The following is a 24366-nucleotide window of genomic DNA, read 5'->3' on the forward strand; positions in this document are numbered from 1 at the left end:
CTACTTCAATTAACGTCTGGAGATCGGTCCACAAATTTCAGCATTATTTTCCACTTTTATCAAATTAATACGGGTAATCAAAAAAGAAAGTTGGTTGTAGGATCTCCAGCATTCTCGGCCTCAACTATGCAAGTACGCAACTCCCCTTGACTGCATCATTCGTCGTTCATCAATTCTCATATCAATTTCTCCAATCACAATCTATCGCCTTTTGTGTGATCAATGCCTAGAAATCAAATTTTGCTAATACTTCTGATAAATTTCCAGCAATTTTTGATGTGTTTTACGGCGATTCGTAAGTGAAACTTAATGTTTTTGACAAAAATATGGACTAATTAGCGAATTTGAAGATCTAAAAGAAAGAAAATAACCGGTAATTGGTACTTGATTGTAGTGAAGAAATAGGGAGGGAAGGAAGGCGGAAGAAACAATGAGCAGGAGCATAAATTTGTTTTTTTTTTTGAGGGAATGTAAAACAAAAGAATATACTTCGTATAAAAAAAGGGAGAAAGGGAGTGTAGAAACCCATCTATCATTCTTTATCATATAATATCAACTTTAGTATTTAAATAGTACATCATGTATTATTATTTTATTTATGAAAATTAATAAAATAAAAAAGTTGTATTAACTAAAAATCAACAACTTAAACCATAAATTTTACCAAACAATTCATCTAATCAGTTAACTTATTAGTTTCAGCACCTTATCAGTTTCAGGTAACTTATCAGTTTCAGTTTCAGTTTCATTTTAGTTAGTTTTGCCAAACATAGCCTAAAACTCTCTCATTTCCGGTAACAAACCAACCATTGAAGAAGGTATACACGTTATCATCATCCACAAACACAATCCGTTTGAATTTCATTTTTTCTCTCCTAAACTCCAATCCAATCCTAAAATGGAGGCACTGGTGGTCCGAAAACTTGGCGATCCATCAACCGCTGAACTTTCCGGCGAGAATTCCCCGCTATTCTTGTCGAAAAACGAAGCATTACCGGAGGTAAACTCACCAACGGCGATTAGGGTTAGGGTAAGGGCTACGAGCTTGAATTACGCCAATTACCTTCAAATTCTCGGTCAATACCAGGAGAAAGCTACCCTCCCTTTCATTCCTGGCTCCGATTACTCTGGCGTCGTTGATGCCGTTGGTTCGCGTGTTTCGAGGTTCAAGATCGGTGATCGTGTTTGCTCACTCGCTGATTTGGGTTCATTTGCGCAGTTTGTCGTCGCCGAGGAGTCGGAATTGTATGTGTTTTTTTCTTAATTATTTTTGCTTTTTTTTTTATTAATTTTTAATTTTTTATGTTGTGATGTTTATGTTGAGTGGAGTGAGAAATGGTGGTATGATGTTATTCCTAATTTAGGTAAAAACGCGGAGTGTTAGTTGTAATATTGTGGATCAAGTGCTTTGAAATAGCTTGAAGTGCTCTCCTTTCTTCTCATTTGTTTCTTTCGAAGACATTGAAGTGTTTATGTGGTAAAATTGAGGTTGAAAATAAGGATAATGTACAATGAGCTGAAAGTGGGAGTATTAATAAATATCAAACGGTTAATTACAACAATCAACAAGTGATTTTGTCATGCATTCCTAAATTACTATCAATTTACGAAATGTATTAAATGCTTATATGCAGCCCTATTTTCCTTGAAAATAATGATTGTACGAGTGTAATTGGGTGCATTATCATTGTTGGTTTGCCTGCTGATTTTAATGTTCAAATTGTGTACGAATGGGGGGTTTCAAAATAATTTGGCTCATGAATTAAGGCTGTAGCCAAGAGGTCCATACTCTATAGGCTAATACACGATATACATTAAATATAATGAGTTTTGCCTCTTTTTGTGTGATGATGTATGGTATTGGAGAAGGGGCCTGGATTGTGAAGCAGAGGTATGATACTTGATGTATCAATTTGTTGATTCTATTATGGTGTCGTTGGGTTAATAAGGAGTCAAAGGAAATAAAGGAATTTGATGTACTAAGGGAATCTGATGTGGAGAGATGTAGAGCAAATGGGAAGGGATAGAAGGAAGCATAGGTCAAAACTCTCAAAAGTAAAACCTTTATTTTGTTCAGATGGTTTCCCTGGAAGAGGAATTGCTTGGTTGATCTTAGGATAACGTTTTGGTTCTTGATAACTTTTAATTGTTATTTTTTCGTTCCCATTATTTTGGTAATTATCACGTCGGAATCTTGCTAATATAGAGTTTCTTATAGCGCTTGTTTTCCTCCATCTTCATAATTTGTTCGCAAGGTTTAAAGTACCGGAGGGATGTGATCTGGTTGCTGCAGCTGCACTTCCTGTGGCATTTGGGACGTCACATATTGGTCTTGTTCATCGGGCCCAACTTAAAAGTGGTCAGGTATTACCTTTTTAACCTGCTTCTGCTCCCCGCTTTCTTCAGTCACCTGGGTGAGACTTGTTTTTATGTGCTTATTCTTGGTGATGGTATGTTGTAGGTTTTACTAGTGCTTGGTGCAGCAGGAGGAGTTGGTGTTTCAGCAGTTCAGATAGGAAAGGTCTGTGGGTCCGTTGTCATAGCAGCTGCGAGGTAGTGGTTTGACTGTGGATAAACCAGTTTGCCAGATCTTGAATGTGTAGAAATGTAGGTTAATTTGCTTCTATATGAACTTTAGGGGACCTAAGAAGGTACAATTTTTGAAGTCATTGGGCGCTGACCATGTTGTTGATATTAGCCAAGACAATATTATTCCAAGTGTAAAGGGGTTTTTGAAGACTAAGAAGCTCAAAGGGGTAGATGTCTTATATGACCCTGTTGGTGGAAAGCTCACAAAGGATGCCATGAAACTGTTAAACTGGGGGGCTAGCATTTTGGTCATTGGATTTGCTAGTGGAGAAGTTCCCGTCATTCCCGCAAATATAGCTCTGGTTAAGGTACTGATCTCAATTAGCTTTGAACTTGGTTGTCGTGGACCCTCGTGGTTAAAGTCTAAAGCTCTATTGGGATTACAATTCTTACTCACTGGCCTTGTATACTTTTTTGTTGTCGGTTCCTTTCCCCAAAAATGTGCTACCTGTTAAAGTGTTACTCTAACTTAGTTCTTTGGGACTTGACTTGCATTTATTCCTTTTAATACTTTCGCTGAACTTGCTCATATGTTCTCTATCAGAATTGGACTATACATGGACTTTACTGGGGAAGCTATAGAATACATTGTCCAAGTGTCCTTGAACATTCACTCCAGGAGCTGCTCTCATGGCTAGCCAGGGGCATGATTTCGATCCATATTTCTCATACTTACAGTCCTGCAGAGGTCAGTGTATAATCAGTTATGTTTCAGATGCTTATAATATTTCTATTTCGCATGGGACTTTGATTATAAACCTTTTTTTAAGATTATTATTTCTTCTCCCCATTATAGTTATAGACAGGACAACCGTGTTGATATCGCAGTAGGAATTTATTGGATTCAACCTTTTTCTTAACCATTTCCTTCAATTAAAAAATCCTCCAAATAATGATTTATTGTGACTTTGTGAGTGTACAATTTTGCTCTGCAATGGTCTGGACTGGCTGTTAATAATGCAATTATACCTAGCCAACCTAGGTGATGGTGCTTGTAAGAAATCATCAGATCCTATCTAAAACTCAGTTTTACTTAGTGTTTTGGGACGTTCATCATCCTGTGACAGAGCTAGTTGTATTTAGAGTATAACTTTGGACATAATCAGGATCACCTTAGACATGTTTTGGGAATATATTTCATAAAAACGCACATAGGCCCTCACTATAGTGTGTATTTTGAACGCAGGAAAGGGGTCTGCTGGATTGATCTAATAGATTTTATTGTATCTAGGAAAGTAGTTGATAAATTTCAATATGTGCGTGCACTCTTGTGTGTGTAATAATGCGTGTTTCTTTTTTTGGGACAAGTTCAAATTAACTAAAAAATAAGCACATGAAAACATACCGAAATTAACAAAGTGCTAAAATACTAGGTCTAAAAATTAGGATTTTACACCATTACTAGGAACTTAAGCAAACTTGACTGATAAGAGAGGACCTTCTGTTTCTGATTATTGGATTCCCCGCACAGGAAGTTATCGTTCTACTGGTTTGTATTTGTTTGACAGTCCTGCAAAAGAGTAAGAGTGACACAAATGATATTTCTTGCCTTGGCCGCCACTAACAAGCCTAACTCTTTTCGAAGAAGGCTGTTCATTATTAGGAGAAATACTGTCTAGGTGGCTCTTGATAGCCTTTAATCGAGAAATACCCTTTGAAGACATTTGAATACCCTCAGTCCAATTAGACAAGATGGAGGAAAGCATCCTTCAAATGATTCCTCCCAATTTGACTATATGGTCCTTTTTCTGTTTCAATTTGATAGCACACACTCACAATCGAGTTTATGTCTTCTTATGTCACTTTAAAAATCCCTAGCTTAACATTCTCATTACCATGAGTCCATAACTGCACTCCTTGGGTCCAAAGTCCCTCGGCAGTCCATTCATAGGGTTATTATCAAATTATACTCCTATAACATAAGGAGGATGGACAAAACATGATTTTATTCCCTGTAATTCTGTAGGTGTTTAGCAGTGTTCTGGCAGTAATTCTTATTTACGGGCTCTTGTTTTCTTTACTTTTTCTAAAGACTATTGTTGTGGGGTGGTGCTCCTTTTGTTTTGGCCCCTTTGTTTGCTGAGGCTTTTTCTTGAAGAAAAGCCGTTCCAAGGGACTGTTTTATGGATGTATACCCGGTCTTGTTGGCTGCCTCTTGTATTTGTTAGCTCGTTGAGCCTTGACTAATAAAATTCTTACTTATTGATTAAAAAAAGAAACTTAATGAGCATCTGTCAAAGAAAATTATAGCCATACCTTTAATGTCCGTTTCATAGTTTCCTCTCTCCGAGACTGACATTTGTTCCGATCATCGTATTTCCTCGTATGAGTCGTATTTCAAAAATCATATTTAAGCACCAAAGCCACATCCCTGACTTAACAAGTTTGAGTCCCACAAGTGACGCAACTAGACACAGCCTGTTAGTTTCAATTTCATTGTGCGAAGTATCAATGGATCAATTCAATAAGAAGTGCCATACGATATGTAGAAGCTCCCCCATACTCGCTAGTATACACCATTCTATAATTTGCTTTCCCTTGTTGCTAGCCCATCATGTTTTCCCGTGTTTTACACCACTGCTGTATTTTTACTTCATATGTAAATTATTTAGCGATTATCTTACATGATGCTATTTAAAATTTTGATTGGCTTTAGGTTCTGATTTGTCTTTTGCGCATTGCTCAATCTGATGTTCTTTCTTTGTTCAACAGGCTAACCTTGCATTTGCTGCCATAAAAAATAGAGAAGTGATCGGTAAGGTTCTCATTACCTTCGATGATCCGAAGGCTGCAAGAGCTAAGCTTTAGGATCAATGGGTTTCACCAATGGATTATCTAGCAGAGCAACTGGGTTTGTTTATAGCTGTAGACCAGTGTTGCTTCTCAATAATTTCGTAGACAATATTGTGATATACGGAGTACAATTATACACGAGTTATAATAAAGATGAGGCCTCCTATAGAGATGGGATCTTTCTACTATGGTTATAATAAAAATGAGCATTGCTTAGAATTAATATGGGTTACACAATTTTTTTTTCTTTTATCTTTAAATTTAATAAAAATAATATATTTTAGTTAATTTAATTGTTTTATCTTTAAATTCAAATACACAATTTCTTTTATGAAAATAGTTTTTATAATTTCTGAATTTCCCAAAATTAATTATTTGTATTTTTTGAAATTAATAAATAAAATAATTAGGGAAGTTAATTAACAATTAATTTTATTTCTCCATCCTCTTGCTTAAGCTAATCCAATGTTATTACTAATTCTCGCCAGAGTTCCGATGATGGCAAATCGACCTCGTTGTTTTTCGTCGTTCTTCGTCGTTCATCGTTCATGGGTGTCGTCGGAGTTTTTTAATTATCATAATGATTTCGTCGTTGTCCTTACTACAAAATTCTGGGTTTTTGGTTTTGGGATTGTTAGATCTGGAAATTAATGGGATGAAGAAGAGGGAGGTGCTGTGAAGCAAAGAGCAATGAATTTCGGTACTTGTTCCATATAATTTGAAACGATTATTGGTTGTTAAGACTTTAGTGGCCGCCGAAAAAAATGGAGTCACGACGGAAGTTTGGAAATTTGCCGAGCGTGTTAAATCTGTTGAAGAATAATAATGTTTTAGTGTTAAATCTGGAATTCCCTTCGATTGAATGGTTGTCATGGCTGGAATTTGTTTGGCAAAAGTTGCAAGTCTGCCGCTGCCATGGGAGAAAGAAGGAACCAAAGTTTTTATTGAATATCCTTATGTTCTAGTGGAAATTATCAACATCATGTATGGATAGTACCCAAACACTTTGTTGGTCGTTACCATCCTTATGTCCTTAAGAAACTAATTACATCTGCTAGGGTAGTATCCAAACACATTGTTGGTAGCTACCTTCCTTGAGTTATTATGGATACTACCAACATCATTCATGCATAGTATCCAAACACAATTAAAAATGATGATTTAGGGCAACGTGTCCGCAATTTCTCCCTTTATTCTCCCAACAGTGAAACCCTTTTATTCTGTTTCCCGCTTTCTGCCCTCCACTTTCTTGATTTAACCTAGTCCAAGATTTGTACATTCAAACCCTAAATTCTATTTTTCTAAAATCTAATTTCGCTCTCATTAACTTCAATTTCACCACCTTTCGTTTCGTTTATCTGTCTCTTTAAGCCCTTTCTCAGGTGAATGGAGCACTAAACCCTAACTAATTGTACATTAATTTATAATTAGTAGAATTTATAATGATTATAAGTCCTTGTTTCTTTGTAACTGCAGGCGGAGGTATCCGGATTACTTCCTAAATACAGGTTAGTAACGACAAACTACGGTGTTGGTCATGTCCGAAGGGATACAAGATGCAAATGGAAAAAGTTCCCTTGAAAGTGTTTTAGATGCAAGTAGGTTTAATTTTGATTGCAAAAGTCTTTCATTTTGTTTTTGGGTTTGGATAATTGCTTATTTGTTAACTCTTATGTCATGTTGCTTGAGTATCGAATGAGTGTTATAGAAAACCATGTGAATCAACTCGATCAATTGGAGGATATCCATCATGGATTATACATTGAATCAAGTGAAGGACCTCATAATTAAATCAATGAAAACAGGGGACGGTAAGTACACCAACCCGAATTCTCCATTCTCTATCAACGATAACAGCCTAAAGGGTAATCGAGAATGCGATGGTCTCCATTCTTAACGCCAATCGGGAATTCTGTGAAATGGAAGTTGATTATTGACTCGGATGAAAACAGAGTAGATTCAGTGACGATGATGGTCCAACAATCAACATTAGAAATATTCTCTTTACGGTATCCCGGTTCCATGATGGGATGGACACTTTAATGGAATTCCCAATTCTTGATGTGGTCAATAAAAAGATGAAAGATCCTATGACGAGTCCGGTGGAAAAGAAAACACCTGACAAGGCTTTAACTAAGAAGAGTCCTGGCAATACAGGCGGCATAACGTGCGAATCTAATCAACCAGAGAGAAAAATTACAAAAAGAAGAGGAACTCGTCGTGGTAACAAAGACAAACAACTGGTAACTTACTCATTTATGCACTATGTTCATCTTTCGTAGTTATAACAGGGTATTGGCCATTACTGAATATTTATATGCCATCCTATTATGAGGTGGATAAGACTAAACATTCACTTGGAATTACAATGTTGGCATTTGATTAATGTAAAATCGAACTGACTCGTGGTCGTTTGATATATGCGGGAGAACAGGAAGAGGAGACTACTGTACGTTCAGAGCGATCAGGAGAAAATGAAGTTATTAAGGAACGTGTACCTCTAGCAAAACCAAAGAGGGGCAGACCATCCAAAAGTCCTACAGTTATGAAGAAAGGTCTACCTCTAGAAAATCAAAAGAGGGGAAGACCACCAAAAAGTCATGCTGTTATTAAGCCTAGAGAGGAGGTATTTCCTTGTTTTTTTTCACAGTAAACGTTGTAGGAATCATGTTATTTTTCTTGGAATATTGATCACCACCTAATATTATAAGGAACATTGTTCAGCCATTGGATGTGCTACTTTTTGGAGCTGTGCAAGATGTGCCACAACTTAGCGTAGTATTTTCACCACCCCAGGTAGTTTTTTCACAAACAGTTGCAAAGAAGAGTGAACAACCCAAAAGGAATTTTGGTGAACTACAAATGATTTTTAGAGATCCAAATATGGTAATTTCCATGAACATACTTGGTCATCACCTAAAGCATATGGATTCTATTTGACAGTCTCTTTTTATACGCTTTGGTTAGGACAACAACAATGATGTGCATGAAGCATCAACTCCCATTCAAACTCTACAACAAATGAAGCAGATGAACCAGGTTCTTCACACAAGTGATCACACCAACATAACAGAGGAAGGCCCAAGTCCTATCTACCTAGACTGCTTGAGTTCCCTAACTCCATTGGAAAGAAATATATGCCAACATATAGCTCAAGAGGCCACCGACTACCATGTATATTGGCCCCCATATTATCCTATGTACCTCAAAATTGGAGAATCGCATGTTGTGTACCCGAACTCAAGAGTTACAGGCCACATACGTATTACTACTGAATAATCTAATAGTATCAAATTGTTTGTTAACACATAATTTTTTTATTGCAGTTTATTGACATGTATTTGTATGATCTGGAACATTGCGCAACACATGAAGGGAATACGAAGTTGATTTTTCCGACTTTATTCCAGGTGGTAAAATTTGTAAATGCTATGTTAAGAATACTAGATTTGGGTCGTTTTATTTAGGCGTGATTCTTTCTGACGAACAAACAAAACGTTTATTATAGGTTTTCGTTCTGAAAAATGATGTGCGTAACGTGTATGAGGGTAACGAAAACTTTAATTCAACATGCTTGGGAACGTACCGCTTCATACCTATCTGATGATTTGAGTTAGATTAGCACGGTTTGTACAATTGTTTAATATCGTTCCTTAAAGTGTAACTAGTCATTGTAATAATTTTGTTTGTTTGGTGATTGTAGGTGTATATTCCTGCATATGATTTTGGAAAAAAAACCAGTGAGCATTGTTTTTGTTGGTCGTCAAAATACATGATAAAGAGGTGTGGATACCCGAGAAACGAATTACCTGAGAAGCCTGAATCGTAGTCGCCGATAACATTTCCGCGAAATCAAGACCGGGGCACCTGAACTTATAAACGACAGACTGTTTTGCAAAGAATTAAAGAAGTAAGATGAAACAATGGAAAGAAGAGCAAGTCGAAGAACTACCGTAATAGATGTGGAGGTTGAGCAGTTACTGGAATATGAATGTAGAGATTTTTAGGAGAGAGGTTTTTATGAGAGAGAAAGAAGTTGAGAAGTTATGCGAGGAGAGAGAAAATAAATGGGGGATAAATTAATTTTTTTGGGGAAATTTTTCGTCTGAATCGCGAAAACAAAAATTAAAAGGGACTTCAATTACAAATCATGCGCCGAAAATTTTGGTTTATTTTTTCTTAAAAGTCCTAAAAAAGTTCCACTTTATCAGAATATTTAATAACTTTATTAATGGTCACTACCAACACTACATCGATAGACAAATAATATTGAAAATTAATTCAATTTACAATCTCATATACTAAAGTGTAGATCTCTTAAAGAACCTTTTTTTCTTATGTCTAATGAATCCTATTTGTACATGTGTTTTAAATAAATATTAAGTATATCTTTTTAAAATTTATGTAAAGTCTCGTTACATTTAATCGATTATTCAATTCGATCGTTATCCCGGCCAGCCTCTTAATAACGTGAACAAAGACGAATGTGTAGTAAATGTGTTAATGTTAGTTGATTTCTAAATAGGTTTTAAAGAACATGTGTCTTTCCACGTTATGGTTATTGGTGGAACATTATTCAACCATTAGAGTTGTTAATCTATATTTTTCCTAAAATATCAACATTAGTATAACATAGGGCTAGAAAAACACCAACACTCCACTACACATCCAAAGGCAATACACATGACTAATATGAATATTGTTAATTTTATAACTTTACCATTAATTTAAATGCTGTCAAAAAAAAAATGCTAATGACTTATCCACGTGACCACTTGATTCAGATGCTAATTATTTATCCACCTAACTATGTTATGCTACACTTTATTTTTTTTGTGGTTGAAATATAATGTGATGAAAAAATCAATAACTTAATAAGATTTTGAGTTAATTATGGTTATTTTTGGCAAAAACATGATATATGCATATTACATAGTGTTTATACCCCCGTCCCTTAGTACCTTTCTATATCATATGAGCTCTCTTAGGAGCCGTTTTTAGTACTAATGTGAGTTGTGTAGTGTTCTTTGAGTTTTCAGGTTGTTTGAAGAGAAATATGCCTTTTTAGGCTCGATTCACGATATTATGGGCCACTACACGATCTCGAGTATGTTCGGGATGATCATTAATGTCAACTCTTGGAAGCCTGGGACGCTCATATTTGAGCCCCAAGAGTTAGACTCGGTGATTGGGAGGAAGAATGACTTGCCAAGCCGGTCGCCCTGCGACCTGTGGACGAAAGGAGACCAACCAACCGAGCAAAAATGAGAAAAGTTCAATCAGCACGCGCCCAATCAGGCGCCATTCGCACGGTGCCCATAAGGCGCTGGGCTCGTCAAACTTTCCAAGGGAAGTTGTATGCCCGTCGGGCGAGAATTGGAGTTTCGGCACGCGCCGGATTGGGTGCCCATCGCATGTTACCCATCGGGCGTCTGTGCTGTTGCCTGCATGCTTTGAAGATTTCATCGAGCCATTTGCCCGATCGGGCGACGACAACCTGGGAGCGAGTTTTACATAATGATTTCCGGTTTTTATTTGTTTTTGGGCAAGAATATAAATACTAAGCCCTAAGTTATTTGTAAACATATTATTTTATGCACTTAGTTTTATTTGCTCTTAGTTTTATTCTCACAAACTCTTGTCAAACACTTATTCTAGTTTCAATTCAAGTTGCAAGTTTTCAATTTAATCGTTTGTTCATCAATTTCGGTATTGATTATTTATTCCCTTTGTTATTTCAATTTGAATAATGTTTTCATTAATATTAATTGTTTTGTTTATGTTCAACATGTGTGAGTAGTTAAAATCTAGGGTTTTGGGTATCCATGAACCAATATGAAGGGATGATTGATTATTGTTAATGGTTGGTATTGTTAATTAATTCCTATTGATTGATTCCATGGCTATGCGATTAGATTTGCGCAGGTTTAATTGTAATAGTCTAGCAATATCAAGTTAAAATTCGAGAAATGCAATTTGATGTTTAGGCTAGTTTCAATAGGTAGGATTGGGTTTAATAAATTGCGAGAGCCTGTTAGTTCTAATTCTATGATTAGTATATGTTCGAGAGAGCATGCTAGTCTGATTAATTGTTTTGTTGATTGTTAACATTATTTGTCATCCTGGATTATTGTTCATTGGTGAACCTACACCCTAGGCGTTTTATTAATTTTTTTTATCCATATTTAATTATTGCCGTAGTATAAATTCTCAAATCAAACCAATTCCTTGTTTCCCAATAGTCTAGACTTTTGGTTTTAGTAATAGGAAAAACGTTGTTTCCCTGTGGATTCGATCCTGACTTCCCTTACTGGGGAAACGGTTTTATTTTCTGTTATTAATTTCTTGTTCAAGATTATTTTCCCGTTCCTTGAGATCGGATCTTACAACTGTTTGTTAGTTTTGGTTGTCTATGCCCAGGAACGTAGATACTTGTGATCTTACTCCATTTGATCCTGAACCTGAACGGACTTTCCGTAGACGACGCAACTTTTTCAAACAATTGGGAGACTATTCTGACTCTGAATCTGATCATCTTGTTGGCGATCTTTTTCCTACAGATACAGAGGTGGGTGACGAAACAGAACCCAGGCTTAAGGATTACTCCAAGCCAAGCCTTTCCGTGCTACCTAAGGAAATCATGCATAATATTACCGGTGACAGTTTCAAAATCGAGCCTGCTTTGATAAATACGATAGAAAGACATCAGTTCGGTGGGGAGAAGGGTGAAGACCCAAATCTTCATATATATCCAGTCCTTCATTCAGTATTGCTCTACTATCAAGTAGAAGAATGTATCTGTAGACCAGACTATGGTGATGCTTTTCCCATTTTCTCTGAGTGGAAAAGCCAAGCTATGGATAAATGGGCTTAATCGAACAACGATGAAAATTACTGATTGGGAATCCTTGGCTCTTGCATTCTATGTGAAATATTTCCCACCTGAGAAAACAACTCGTCCGAGGAGCCAGATTATTTCCATCACACAAGTAGCAGATGAGAGCTTGTTTAAAGCCTGGGAAAGATTCAAAGATCTTCAGAGAGAGTCCCCACACCATGGTTTGCAATCGTGGTTCTTGATCCAACAATTTTATAATGGGTTGGGTAATGATTCTAGGGTTATTTTGGATTCTTCTACTAGTGGGAGGTTCATGCAACTTCTCGTGTCCAGGGCTATGGAGGTGATAGAGGAGATGGCCATCCACAATGCCCAGTATGGGAATCATAGGGACCTTCCCAACAAGGGTGGTAATCATGAGATAAACTATATTGAACAACTTACTGCTCAAATGACTACTCTACATTTTAAGCTCGATAATATACAAGCTATGTCATCTCAATCTACTCAACCTGCTCGTGTAGCTACAATGAATGCCCAAACTGTGAATGTCTTTGATAGTTGTGGGGTGTACGACCATTATGCACAGGAGTGTAGAAGCTCCATTGAGAAATGTAATGCATTTCAGGCCTACAAGCAGAATAACCCATACTACAACTCTTACAATGAGGGGTACAAAAACAATCCCCTTCCATCCTACAGGAGTACCAATGATCAAAACCCACATCAGATTTAACATCCTCCACTACCACAACAACAATATCAATCTAGGGGCAACTATAATCAACACTAGTCTAGTGGACCACCTGGGTTCTCTAAACCATCTTATACCCCTCCACAGGCACAAATTCCATCTTCACAGCCTCATACCCCTTAGTCTGGCCCTATGTTAGTGGAGATGCGTAATATGATGCTTCAAATGCAAAAGTCTCTCGTGTAAAAGGATGCAAAATTTGATTCTCTTGCTGCTCACAACAAGATAATTGGTAATCAGTTAGCACAGATGGCCACTAGTCTTGCAGCGAGAACCCAGGGGAAACTCCCTTCACATCCTGAGAATAAAGAGACTTCAAATTCTATTACACTGCGGTGTGGGCATGGGTATGAGGCCCTTCTTTTCTTGTAGATTATGATTTTAGAGTGTCTGCTAGTAGTCCGGTTGGGAAAGCAACTGAAGAGGTAGCCACGGAGAAGATAAGTGATGCAAAGGTAGCCCGTGAGAAAGAGGTTACACATGAGGTTAAGAAGGGGGCTGATATTCAAGTACCACCTATTGTACTCCCCTTCTCAAACCGTCGACTCAAGAATAAGCTAGACAAGTAGTTTGGTAAATTCATGGATGTCGTCAAAAATTGGCAGGTAACTGCCCCTTTTACTGAGTTAATCTTACAAGTTCCTGCCTATGCCAAATTTATGAAAGATATTTTGACCAGGAAACGTGCTTTTTGTAAGGTAGAGACTGTGGCTTTTAATGAAAAGTGTAGTGCTCTATTACAGAATAAGTCTCCACCTAAGCTTAAGGACCCCTGGAGTTTTTCTATCCCATGCAACATTGGCACTGTGTTTATTGATAAAGCCTAATGTGATCTAGGTGCTAGTGTGTCTGTTATGCCTTTGTCTGTCTGCACTAAATTGAACATGGATGAGTTGAAGGTTACTAATATTACCCTACAAATGGCCGACCATTCTTTAAAATACCCATTAGGTGTTTTAGAAGATGTTCCCGTTAGAGTAGGTAAATTTTACATACATGTGGACTTTGTTGTGCTAGACATGCAAGAGGATACTCCAATTCCCATTATTCTAGACAGACCCTTCCTATATACAGCGGGGGCGATTATTGATGTAAAAAGTGGGAAATTGACTTTGTCTGTGGGGGATGATAAGGTGACTTTTAATCTGAATAATGCCTTAAAAAGTCCTATGCTTGAAGAACAATGCTATCGAATTGATATGGTTGATTTTATTGTGCAAGATATTGCTTCTCAAGTCCTTGAAAGAGATCCTTTGGAGGCAATGCTTTGTTGTGAATCTTCTACAGGTGACACTAGTAGAAAAAACATCATTTGCAACCCATCATATACAACTCATCTAATGAACAGAAGTTGCACAATATCCTTGGTCAACGCGGGTCAGACTTTAAATGAGTTATTATTAGCGTTTTCTTACCATCGAACGCTGCGAGAAATAGAGAAAATAAATAAAAAAATTAATCGCAGCTTGGACCATGTCTCTACGCGCTGCAATCGTGCTATAGTCGTAACTCACACACTCGTGCGTTGCAATCCATTTTCAGATCTGAAAAAACAAGCCCTCGAACTCTCCGTCAATTTCACAATTCTCTCTCAAACCCTAGGTAGAGTTCTTCTTCCTCCCTCCCAGAATCTCTCCAAATCTTTAATGGATTCATCTTCTTCGATTTCGTGTCTAAGTCTTTCCACCCCGGTCATAGAGAGAGAAACATAAGGCGGAAGAGAAAGAAAGACGGCGACCTTTTGCTATGGCTCAATGTTCCTACCATTCTTCGCCCATTGCGGTAGGGATTCGACGCCTAAAACCTTTGTTTTTCTTCGATTTTTATTTATTTATTTTGTTTCGTTGATTTTGATTGTTTTTAGGGTTGATTTGTTGTTATTCCTTTGACTTGATGTAAATTTTTTGGGTTTAATCGATTGAGCTATTAACTTAGATCATTTAGGGTTAATTTTTAGGTTTTTGAAGTTATATCAGTTGATTTTAGGGCCAAATTGTGTCTGGTTATTTGGAATTCACACAAGTCGTATTTGTTTGATTTTCATATATTCGAATCACCTGCGATGAGATTTTCTTTGACCTGTGCAATTTGATGGTTTCATGTCTGTGATTTCTCTACTCTTTCTCTCTATTTTGATAATTCATCTCGTAATTATGTTCATTGTTTTGTTTCTCTTTCTGGGTATGCGTAATTTTGTCCCAATTTCGGAGGGTACAATTCCAAATTTGTGGCTAATTCTTTCATGGGCCTGTAATTTGATACCCATCTTTATTAAATTTTGATACCCAGAAAATAAAAAAATTGGGAAAAGGGTTTTGGAGTAAATTTTTGTGGATTAGTGAAGTTAAATTAAGTGGGTGATAATTGATTCATTCGTGCTCATGCCTTGTTTTTGGAAGATAGGCTGGAATGGAATGTTTTCGTGTCTTGAAATATGATGTTGAGACAGAACGTCCTATAAGCAGTTTTAATTCTTCTCCTTATGCATTTCGGTTTTCCTGGCTGCTTGTGTTGTTAACTTTCATAACATGCCATTATGCCGCAATTTAATTTCAGCTTGAACTTTCCCATAGCGGCTCGGATATCATCATAATATAATTATTGACCTTTGATCTTCTGTGCAGAGAACAAAGGATCTTGATACAATTGACTTGCTTGATCAATTACCAACATTACAACAACTTCTTTACAGGGTTCTTGGTTGCCAGGTATGATTGTCTTGTTCTTGTAAGCTAATAACGAATCCTTGTTACGTGTATGCACTTTTATATTTTTTTTACATAAGAATAAATTGGGTGAAAGGTGCTTTCTTTTAATCCTTCTATGAAATTCTCTTCATTGACTTCATTTTCACTATTTTACTCATCCTGGAATCTGTTATCTGGTTTCCTAATTCGAGTGTAGTTTTGTTTCCTTTCTGTTACTACCAATTTTTAAAAAAAGTTCACAGAAACCAGAATTGACAGTCAAGTTTGATGACATCTGTTTTAGTGTACTTGATAAAGCTTGCACTCATTTATCGTTTTCTGTTCTCTTGTCTATTAGTTAATCCTTCCCTAGTGGATTTGGTTCTATTACGTCTTCCCTGTAGCATAATGGTATGACTCTTTCTATGAAAATAGTATAGTATCAAAACAGAGCTGTAGTATAATGGTATTACTCTTTTTATATTTACGCCTGCCCTGTATCGATACTATAATATCATAACGGTATGACTTTTTCTATGAAAATAGTCACACATCTAACATATGGTAGAAATATTTTACCCCGAATCAGTTTAAGCAATCCAACTATTATAGAGGGTCTTCTAAGGGTTTTGATAATGGTATATTTGTTTCGCTATATAGATTTCAAATTATTTCTCTTTTAGTGGTAGTTTAGAAGAGACGTCCGTTCCCATAGAAATGTGTGTTATGCTGATATGATAATTTTCCATTCTATTTGAGCACAAACCAAAGGCATCACTCTTTCTCTTCAAGTCTTTCCCGTATTACACTCTAACCGCCTTTTTCCTTTCCCCCTTTCTTTATGGATTTCAGGATTTAGTTTTCACACTAGTAGAGAAAACGTCATTTGCAACTTATCTAGTTCCCATGAGCTGCATTGAAGTGTTTAAACTCTGGTAAGTGGTTGCTACAGAAATAGTTGTTGGCAGCTATGAGGTTGTTGATGCTCCCATTATTGCCTTGCTGAGTTACTGTGATTTTTGTTTGTTTGTGCCAACCAGTTCATGAACACAAATATGAATTTATTTGATTATTTATGAGAGGCAACACCACTGGCGACTAATAGTGAAAACGAATTTTTCTTGGCATACAAGATACTTCTATGTTATTGTCATGTGTCAAGACTTCGATTAGAAGATCGTTATTTGTACTTGTTTTACTGTATATGTTAATGATCAGAAATGGACCACTGCAACTTATCTAGTTCAAACTTATGAAATAGAGATGGAATCATTTAATCTGCACACTACTTTTTAGTTAAAGGTTCTTTTTGCGAAAACTTAATTCATACAGGGTTTTATCAATTAATGATTTCATTGTTTTTTGTGAATGGTGTGAATTTAGGGTAATAATTTTCTATAGTGTAGTTGTTTTTCTCTATCAGAATTTCTAAATGAGACACTCTAAAAGATAAGAATCCTATAATGTCATGTTGTATTTTTTTTTGCTAAGCAAGAGAGAATATATTAATTGAGCAAATCATTACAACTTAGGCTAATCCAAGCGATACAAACCAACTAGGTTGGACTCTATCAACAAGGACTTAGCAACTCACATCTATACAAGGCACACAAACAAAACGAACAAGGCACAAAGCCCATTACAAGGTTATAAACCAATCATAATCTCTCTTGCTCACAACTTTTGGCAAAACTACTTGAATTCTGCCCTTAACCAATTGCTTCAAGCTACTCACAGTGTGACTAATAGTGGGGATTTGATTATCCCAGAAGATTGCATTCCTACTCTTCCAAATCAGGTACACAGCAGTACCAATAGCAGCAAAAATAACTTGTTTTCTGAACTTAGAAACTCTGCTATGACCAATCTTTCTTACCAACTGATGCAAGGTACCAGCCATAGGAACACTCAACCACTGCTGCATTGCCTGCATAATCTGATAGCTGAACTGACCCTGAAAGAAAAATGGTTATGATCTTCATCCTGCAACCCACAAATCAAGCATAGAGCAGAATGACTAGTCCCAATTCTAGCTAATTTAGCTGTAGTCTGTAGCCTACATTGAGCAGCTAACCAACAGATGAATCTGTGCTTAGGGGTGAGCAATCTATTCCAAGCTAATCTATCCCAATGCACCCTAGGTTTCAAATCCAACATTTTCTCATAAACTTGCTTCACTGAATAATGAGCCATGCCCTCCAGGTCAGACAGAGTAAAAAATTGCTTAAGCTTCTCCTTAGTAACACAAATTTGTCTCCAATACCAACTAGCAGAAGAGCTAGGTTGGTAGTCCCACCATTCCCCATCTTTGAGGTAAACTGAAGTAATCCACTTGATCCAGATATTGTCCTGCTTCTTAACAAGAGCCCAAACATATTTACCCATGAAAGCCATATTCCACAGAACAACATCCCTAAAACCCAAACCACCATGATGCTTGTCACAACAAACCTTATCCCAAGCTATATTACTTGGTTTCTGGCTGAATGCTTGTCCACTCCACAGGAAGGCTCTACATATCCTCACAATGTCATGCAGCACAGATTTGGGAAGAACATAAATCTAAGCCCAATACATATGCAGACTAAGCAAAACAGAATTGATTAGTTGCATTCTGGCAGTGTAAGATAGGTTCCTTGAGCTCCAGATCTTAATCCTAGTGATCATTTTATCCACTAGATGTCCACATTGAGCCACAGTAATCTTTTTAGAACAAATGGGAACACCTAGATACTTAAAAGGCAAAGAACTTCTGGAGAAACCAGAAACATCAACAACTCTTTGAACTTCATTCTCTGGCATGCCATGACAGTACACAGAAGACTTCTGCTGATTAGCCTTTAAACCAGCTGAATTTGAAAAAAGTTTGAAAGCTTGTAACAAGAGGAGAATAGATTGATAATCACCCTTACTGCACAGGATCAAGTCATCAGCAAAACAAAGGTGAGTGAGCTTGATATCTTTACATCTTGGATGAAACTGGAAATGAGAAGATTCACACATTCTGCTCAATATCCTAGACAGATATTCCATACATATGACAAACAACAATGGAGATATGGGATCCCCCTGCCTCAACCCTCTTTTGGATTTAAAAAATCCATGCATACTTTCATTCAACATCAAAGAGAACATAGGAGTAGTAACACACTGCATTACCATTTTCACAAAAGAGCATGGAAACTCCAGATAAGTGAGCATTATTTCATACAAAAACTGCCAATCAACTGTGTCATAAGCCTTCTGAAGATCAATCTTCATGAGACAGCTAGGTTTGACTGCCTTCCTGCCATAATGCTTGACTAAGTCTTGAACAACCATAATGTTGTGGACAATAAACCTACCATGAACAAAACCACCTTGGTTTTCCAAGATCAGATCAGGTAATACTTGTCTTAATCTCCCACAAAGGACCTTTGTTATGCACTTATAAATGGTGTTACAACATGAAATTGGTCTGAATTCACTCACATCTTTTGGACATTTAGTCTTGGGGATGAGAGTGATGACAGTATGATTCACCTCCTTCAAGAGCTTCCCATTCTGTAACATATCCAAAATAGCTGCTATAACCTCATCTCCAACAATATGCCAAGCATCTTTGTAGAAATAAGACCCAAAACCATCTGGACCTGGAGCTTTGACTCCTGGAATAGAGAATAAAGCAGATTTAACCTCATCAGCAGTGTAAGGGGCATTGAGAATACTTTTGTGATGATCCTGACACACAGGACCCTGCTGAACTATTTGTTTAATAACATGAGTTCTGTGGTCATGAGTGGTGCCTAATAACATTCTGTAATAAGCTAAAAAGGCTTCAGAAACCTCATCAGCTGTGTCTTTCCAATTTCCAGTCATATCACAAATACTGTAAACTTGATTTTGAACTCTTCTAGCTTTGATGCTTTGATGAAATAGAGCAGTATTTTCATCTCCTTCTTTAAGCCAATTAACTTTAGCTTTTTGACTTAAGAATGCCAAGTATGCCTTATGCTTTTCTTTATAATCTTGTATAGCTTTCAGCTCAGCATCAGCTACACTTGCATCAATAGGATTGCTATTTAATGCACTTTGAGCATTCACCATTTCCTGGTAGGCCTTTAGATCTGCAGCTTGAACATCAGTAAAGCCAACTTTATTCAATTCTCTCAAGGCTTGCTTAACTTTCTTAAGTTTACAAACCAATCTGAACATTTTACTTCCATCTATGTGACTACTCCAAGCCTTCTTGACAGTTTCAGAAAACACAGGAGAACTCTTCCACATTGTAAAATACTTGAATGGCTTCCTCCCTCCATCACTCCTAGGACACATTGTCAAAAGACCAGGTGAGTGATCAAAATGACCTTCAGGCATGAAGCACACTTCAGCAGCTGGAAAGATACCTTGCCATGCTTGATTGGCCATGAATCTGTCTATTTTTGAGAAAACCCTATTAGTGCCTTGCTGCTTGTTATTCCATGTGAAGAAATTCCCCACACTTTTGATATCCTCCATTCCACAGTTGTGAAAGCAATTACTTATATCAACAATATCACTCTGTCTGATAGGGGCCCCAATTCTTTCATCAACTGCCATCACACTATTAAAATCACCACACAGAATCCATGGATCCTGAGTGTTAAGTAATCCTAAATCCCTCCACAACTCCTGTCTCAAATTAGGATTATTAAAAGCATAAACAAAAGTGCAATAAAAGCTATGCATGCCACTAACTGGAGTAACATGGCAGTGCACAAATTGACTAGAATCAGCCACTATATTCACATTAAAACATCCAGACTTCCATGCAATCACAATTCTTCCTCCATCATGATAGCTAGAGTTACTAGAAAAACACCAATTTGCAAAAACTCTTTGATAAAGCCTCCCAAGGTTTGAGAGCTTTACCTTATGTTCTAGGAGCCCAACTAAACCCACATCATACTTCTGAATGAAATGCTTGACCTCATCCTGTTTCTGTGTGGAGTTCAGACCCCTAACATTCCAAGCTAACACTCTATCCATAAGATTCAGAAGAGTCCCCTCTTCCAGTTGGATCACCCCCCTGTCATGTTGTATTTGAATGATCTTTGTTGTTCTGTTTTGTATTACTTGATTCTCTTACAATTATTAGGAAGTCTTAATAAAATGGCTTCATTGTATTGCGCGTGAGTGTTAATTATGCGATTCTTTTGTGTAGTTTTTGTTTTTTCTATTGCCTATCTTAATTTGTTAGGGTCATTGCTAAATATGTATACGGTACATCATCCCCCGTATGTTGCAGTTGTTGAAGGCCTAGTTTGTAGAAAGGTAAAGCCTATAAGCGGTAAATGTTGATAAATCAAAAGCCTGTCAACAGTAAATTTTGATTAATTGAAAGCCTATATTAGCAGCTTGTCAAAAATGAAAATACTTCTGGAGCTTGATTCAAGAGCTTGTTTTCTAAAATAGGACTTCATTGTTGTAAGTATTTTAGCCAAGAGAGGAGGGGTAATAGTGGTTCAGTTAATGAGTGTGTGGATGGTAGTTCACTCATTCTTTTGTTGTAAAAACTTCTCATGCTTTTCATTCTTCCTCTTGTTTTTCTAAAATCATAATATTCCTATATCCTACTGTAAGCGAGTATGTTGATACATACATTTGTAGTTCATTCCCTAATTTACTATGCATAATTTGTGGTATCCCTTTGAACTGCAGTGCATCAAGGAGGCGTGCAGAATGCAGGGCAGCAAGATTTTTGGGTTGCTGCAGGGTCTGCATCTACTGCTATGAATGGCCGTAGTAGTCTTGTGTGGGTGTGCGTGAGCTCATAATGACTTTCCAGAAGATCAATTATGCTCCTGAGGTTGATAAAGTCTGCAAAGCTCTTAAGGTTGGTTTATCCCTACTCATAAAGGCGAAATGCCTATTACCTTCAATCTCCTTTTTCTTGCTCCTTGCTCCATGTTTTGGTCTAGCAGTGTCGAATGTGATTTTGGTTTGAATACAGATCCTTGCTCCTATGCTCGTATGTTTGGGTTAACTGGCAGTTTTGCTATCTGTTTAAGGAGTAAGCACATGGGGGATGATGATTATGTTCTTGAGTTCTTCCTCCCTCTAAACTTAAGAGATAGTTTAGAATAGCTTAAATTGTTCCATTTATCTCCAGGTTAATGTCTATCTCCTTATATGTATCACAAAGTTTTGTTCTTCTTCCAGAATTATAGAACTACATAATTTACACTCTCTGTTTGTGCAGTTGGGTAACAAATTATCGACGACCTTGGTGCATCAAGAAGCCAAGAGTTGTTAGGTGTAACCATCCTGAGCGCGGAAACTGTATCAGAGGTTTACTAGATAACACAAGATTGATGTAATTGGTAAGCATGCTCATTTTACTGACAAGCAATGTGAATGGTTTCACTTTTTCAGAACAAACATTAATTATAGATTATACATTAACTACAAACACCAGACATAACAAACAAGAACAAACTAAAGGTATATTTCCTCTTTCATGTTCAGATTTGCTGCCCGGGGTGCTTGTCTAAACAATGTTTCTATAATCTATCACTTAATTATAGATTATAGAGTTAAATAATTATGATTTTTGTTTTACATGTGAATTCCTTCATGTTAAGTACACCATACTCAGTAAAACTAAGGACAGTGGCTACCGAAAAGCTTTTGATATAAGTTATTCACACGTCATTAATCAAACCTAAGAACAGTAACCCAGAAGAAGGGACACGAGTTTCACACTTTCACTAATTACTTTTATTAACCTTTTTTTAGAACAAATTTATTTACACTAGACTACGGAGAAATTAAGAGGTACAGAATGCCGATCAATCGAGCTCGAATGTAATCATGGAAAATTGCAAGATTTAGATTTTATTCTCTGGAGTTGTTAGTAGTTTAAACCTCAATTTTTCAACATTTATCTTTAAATTTATTTTCCTGAAAAGATGTTAAAGGTTCTGCCTTGCAATCTTTATATGGTTGCATATTTTCTTGTTGGAAGATGTTGGTAGTTAAGATGATTTATTTGATTTCGCTCTGCAGGATGGGTCAGAAGATGTTGAAGTTTCTGAAGGAACTGTTTCATCTGGTTTTGTAGATATCAGTACCAGATCACCATTTCTTTTCGTTGTGATTGCTTGGTGCTTTTCGGTTATGCTGTACAAACTTATGTCAGTCTAGTTTATCGATGTGCTGGTGGTTCTCTTTTGCATTGGTGGTGCGGAGGTGAGCTCAGTCCATAAGTAGAACAACTATAGCTAAATTCACTTTTAATCTCCCGAAATAATTCTCTATTATCCTATACTTTTGCAGTTGATCAGAGAGGCATCTCAACCATATGTAATAAATTATTGTCATGTTTAATTATAATAGCTTTTAGAGCCATGAGTTCATCAATTTTACTGGCTCCTAGTTTTTTTACTATTATTTTATGTTGAATGTTTGTGCAAAAAAGGTTATGGAGGCTAGTACCTAGTAACAATGTATTATTACTGTAGTGATTTTTTTTATAAATAAATATACTATTTACAGCACGCATTGTTAAGTGAATGATGTGAATAGTGTCAGAAATGTGGCTTTGAAATCTCTTTTTACAGCCTGCGTACTGCAAAAGGCTGCAAAAAATAGACTTTTTACAACTCGTGTGGGACACTGTGCGCTGCAAATAATGGCTTTTTGCAGCGTTTTTGTTCGCTGCAAATAAAAGTCCATTATTTGCAGCCATCACAATTGCATCGCTCAAAAACGATACAAAAAGCCCCTTTTAGCTCTTGATAGTAGTAGTAGTTGGAGCGCTGAAGTGGATGCGCTGGAGTTAGCTCTTGAAGGTGAGGAGCTTGAACCTGAAGAGAGCACCAAATTGAAGAGGTTAGTTTGACCCGTGTGTTCTGCAAAAGAGGTAAAGAAACACGAACTCAAACCGCCTCCCTGTAATCTGAAATATGCATATCTGGATGATGAGGAGCTTTACCCTATGATTGTTAGTACTGCACTTGATGATGGCCAAATATCTCAAATTCTATCTGTGTTGAAAAAGCACAATAAATCCATTGGGTACAATATTCATGATATAAAGGGTATTAGCCTGGAATTTTGCATGCATAGGATACATTTAGATGAAAAAAAAAACCATGCATTAAACCCCAACGTCGTCTGAACACCATTATGCAAGACGTTGTAAAAGCTGAAAATTGCTAGATGCAAGTATTGTGTATGCTGCGTCAGATTCTAAGTGGGTGATTCCTGTTCAGGTAGTCCCAAAGAAAAGGGGGACAACTATGGTGCAAAATGAAAAGAATGAGTTGATCCTAACTAGGGTAGTTACAGGATGACGTATGTGTATTGACTATAGGCGTCTGAATGTTGCTACTAAAAAGGACCACTTTCCCCTTCCCTTTATTGATCAGATGTTAGAGAGACTAGCCAGTCACAAGTGTTTTTGCTATCTGGATGGTTATTCTGGTTTTTTTCCAAATCCCTATACATCTAGATGAATCACTGTAATCAAAGCAGACTAAAAGCTAAAAGTATACCATGAGAAACTTTATTCCGATCCAAAATCATCTTGTAATGAATCATTAGGATGCTAATCGTAGTCTTAGTATATAAATTAAGAAAAAGAGATAAGAAAAACAATAAGAAAACCAACCAAATCTAAAAATTCATGTAATTTTTGTAGTGTTGCTGAAAAAGTAATGTGCAACAACATAGCCATATGGCCC

The 24366-nt window shown here is 36.8% G+C and overlaps 3 protein-coding genes across 9 annotated transcripts; all 3 read left to right on the forward strand.

Moving 5' to 3' along the window:
• The first annotated feature begins 774 nt into the window (after positions 1 to 774).
• Positions 775 to 5601, forward strand: LOC110778376 (uncharacterized). Of its 2 annotated transcripts, none has more exons than XM_021982933.2 (6): positions 775 to 1245; positions 2256 to 2364; positions 2462 to 2553; positions 2639 to 2897; positions 3134 to 3277; positions 5302 to 5601. In XM_021982933.2, exons 1-6 carry the CDS (start codon positions 899 to 901, stop codon positions 5395 to 5397), a joined length of 1047 nt encoding a protein of 348 aa, XP_021838625.1. In that variant the 5' UTR covers positions 775 to 898; the 3' UTR covers positions 5398 to 5601. The 2 variants fall into 2 exon arrangements, with proteins under 2 accessions (XP_021838625.1, XP_021838626.1); XM_021982934.2 differs by having other exon boundaries at positions 988 to 1245; positions 2219 to 2364.
• Positions 5602 to 5741: 140 nt separating this feature from the next.
• Positions 5742 to 9702, forward strand: LOC110778377 (uncharacterized). The gene is made up of 6 exons (XM_021982935.2): positions 5742 to 7625; positions 7817 to 8008; positions 8107 to 8268; positions 8350 to 8792; positions 8891 to 9008; positions 9086 to 9702. The coding sequence occupies exons 1-4, from the start codon at positions 7413 to 7415 to the stop codon at positions 8659 to 8661; spliced, it is 879 nt and encodes a 292-aa protein (XP_021838627.2). The 5' UTR covers positions 5742 to 7412; the 3' UTR covers positions 8662 to 8792; positions 8891 to 9008; positions 9086 to 9702.
• A 4782-nt stretch (positions 9703 to 14484) lies between these two features.
• LOC110778378 (putative clathrin assembly protein At4g25940) lies at positions 14485 to 23178 on the forward strand. 6 transcript variants are annotated; one of them, XR_008925672.1, is made up of 7 exons: positions 14767 to 15682; positions 16514 to 16596; positions 21341 to 21515; positions 21633 to 21791; positions 21882 to 22002; positions 22688 to 22870; positions 22958 to 23178. XR_008925672.1 is itself a non-coding variant. In XM_056834414.1 (4 exons), the coding sequence occupies exons 1-4, from the start codon at positions 14721 to 14723 to the stop codon at positions 21423 to 21425; spliced, it is 288 nt and encodes a 95-aa protein (XP_056690392.1). In that variant the 5' UTR covers positions 14485 to 14720; the 3' UTR covers positions 21426 to 21521. The 6 variants fall into 6 exon arrangements, 1 of the variants encoding a protein (XP_056690392.1); XR_008925675.1 differs by lacking the exon at positions 16514 to 16596 and adding an exon at positions 14486 to 14756 and having other exon boundaries at positions 15599 to 15682; positions 22688 to 23178; XR_008925671.1 differs by having other exon boundaries at positions 14765 to 15682; positions 22688 to 23178.
• Positions 23179 to 24366: the final 1188 nt, after the last annotated feature.

This window comes from Spinacia oleracea, chromosome 1 (genome assembly GCF_020520425.1).
Source record: "Spinacia oleracea cultivar Varoflay chromosome 1, BTI_SOV_V1, whole genome shotgun sequence".
Classification (NCBI taxonomy): Eukaryota; Viridiplantae; Streptophyta; class Magnoliopsida; order Caryophyllales; family Amaranthaceae; genus Spinacia; species Spinacia oleracea.